Source organism: Tupaia chinensis, unplaced genomic scaffold, assembly GCF_000334495.1.
Source record: "Tupaia chinensis unplaced genomic scaffold, TupChi_1.0 Scaffold000056_1, whole genome shotgun sequence".
Lineage (NCBI taxonomy): Eukaryota > Metazoa > Chordata > Mammalia > Scandentia > Tupaiidae > Tupaia > Tupaia belangeri.
The window spans coordinates 2,386,486-2,388,779 of NW_006159514.1; the positions used below are offsets into that span (position 1 = coordinate 2,386,486).

Here is a 2,294-nt window from a genome sequence, read left to right on the forward strand (position 1 = left end):
CGATGATGGCCACGCAACAATTCATTCTTCTGGGATTTTGGACAAGCATCCACACATGCCTGCATGATCCTCAAGTCACCAGGTCCGGGACTTGAACAGCAGTCACCCACAGTTGTGCCTTAACCACTAAACCACCTGCTGGCCCCTGAACTTTATTTTTTTTTAAAGGGATCAAAAGAAAACTTTCCCTGTCTGTAGATCACTCTGGAGCACAATAAAAACGCAACATTTAAGCAAGTAAGTGGTCACTGGTTACTAGCTGATTGCATGTTTGGAAGGAAGTGGGCAGGAGGAGCAGCCCCAGGAAACAGGGAAGGCCAGGGTAGAACTGTATCTACAACAATATACTTCCAAAGACACCGGCCTGACCTTTTCACAAACTCTTCAAAGAGGATGCGGTGGGAATAGCCCTGCTGGCGGATGCTGACTGTCTCTAGGATTCCCGTGGAGCGGAGCTGGGCCAGAACCCTTTCTCGGGAAAATTGCAGGGCCTCTCGGTTGTCGTTGGGTTTAATGCAGCGCACAAAGTGGGGCTGTCCGACCACCATTTTGGAGAGCAGATCCATCAGAGAATACTGTCAGGGAGAAGAACACACATGAAGTGAGGTAAGTACCAGCATACTAGGTAACTACAACATGGGCCTATAGGGGCCTCTGGGGCAGTTTCAGGCTTCTAACTTACCGACAACTTCTCTGAGGCAGAAGGTGAAGTCAGCAGTATAAAATGACAACTTACAATGCCCGACAGTTAAAAAGTAGTTTTTTTAACATTACTTAATGCCAACTAATAGCCCCATGTGGCAGAAACTTAGCTAAGAATAAGCTCTAGGTTACCTGTAACTCCTTCTCTAGACCAGAGTGCTTAGCCCTGGTGATGTCCTAGAAACTGTTCCTGCAATTTAAAACATGCGGCTTTGGGGAAAGGGATATTGCTTCTTCAGCCCCAAAACCACCCAAAAAATCGGAGCAAATTTTACTGATACTACTGGTGATGAGGTTATAGAACAACAACAACAACAATAAACAACAACAAAACAGAAACACGACAAAAAAAGGAAACTGGAGAAAAAGAAGATCATGATGATCAGCTAACATATACTGAGTGGCTGGTACAGGATTCTCATAAAGAGGTGGGAAGGACTTGGAAAAGCCGACAGGTGCATGTGCAGAAAGGCCTCAGTGTTCCTCAGGGGCATCCATTGTTGGCACTTGTCTTCTGAGCACACCTCCGGGGCAATCACAGCTGCACAGGAAACCAATTCCATTATTTCATAACCACTCCTCCTACTGATCAAGTGTTTTATCTAGCTTGCCAGGATACTGTATTTATTTATTTTCTTTTTTTTGGAGAGGTTTTTTTTTGCTATAGGGCACGTGCGCTTGCCAGAAAGACAGAGAGAGATAGAGAGACAGAAAACAAGAAATCACCCCCCAGGGGGTATGGTCACGCCACAATCCCTTCTCCTCCATTCTCCTCTCAGGATCTTGGGCACGCACGCACACGCGCCTGGCGTGAGTTTAAGCCATCGGGTCCAGGACTTGAACTGCAGTCGACTACGTGGGATTCCAGCGACATAGCCATTACGCTAACTGCTGGTCCCCAGGCCCCAAATCTTGAGAAGGATGGAGACCTGGGGGAGAAAGGATTGGGGTGTGACCATGCCCCACTGAAGGACGCTTTCTCTCTTTCTGGCGAGTACATGTGCCCTATCTAGCAATTAAAAAAAAAAAAGGTAGGGGTGAGAAATAAGTAGTGAATATAAATGTCTAGGGCAGTTGTATTAGCACAGCAGCAGCACAAGGCTCTGAGATGCTGAAGCCACACCGGAGGGTCCAGTGTTCGCATCCCAAAGTCTCTCTGGATGTACTGGGCACTCGCATGCATGCCTATGTTCCTGGCTGCCTGAGGCCAGTGGGGGAACTGCAGTACGAGGATCCTTCCGGGAGCTACCTCTTTCTCCCTCTCTCTCTAAGATATAAATAAATAAGTTTAAATATTATAAAGAGGGGGGGCTGGCAGGTGGCGTGGTAGCTAAGGGTACTGGATTCCCACATGGCCGACCTCGGTTTGAGTCCCAGTCCTGGCAGCCTGCTTTTCACTTTCTCTCTCTCTCCCGCTCTCACTCTCGCTCTCGCTCTTGCTCTCTGTCCTGTTCTGGTCAAATTAAAATAAATTAATTAATTAAAATAAAGTTAAATAAAGTAATTCTTTAAAATATATTACAAAGAGGGAAATAGCTGAACACTGGGGTGATGAACCAGGGGTCGAATGCCCACCTTCCAGAGCTGTTCAG

The 2,294-nt window shown here is 46.9% G+C and overlaps 1 protein-coding gene across 1 annotated transcript in view; it reads right to left on the minus strand.

Annotated features, from left to right (window-relative positions):
- The window catches only part of MYO3B (myosin IIIB), a gene marked incomplete at its 5' end in the record, with an annotated part of 536,872 nt that overhangs the window by 235,965 nt on the left and 298,613 nt on the right, over positions 1–2,294 (minus strand). Inside the window, one exon of the mRNA XM_006141497.1 lies at positions 370–575. Coding sequence (XP_006141559.1) covers positions 370–575 — 206 coding nt within the window. The remainder of the gene's footprint in view (positions 1–369; positions 576–2,294) is intronic.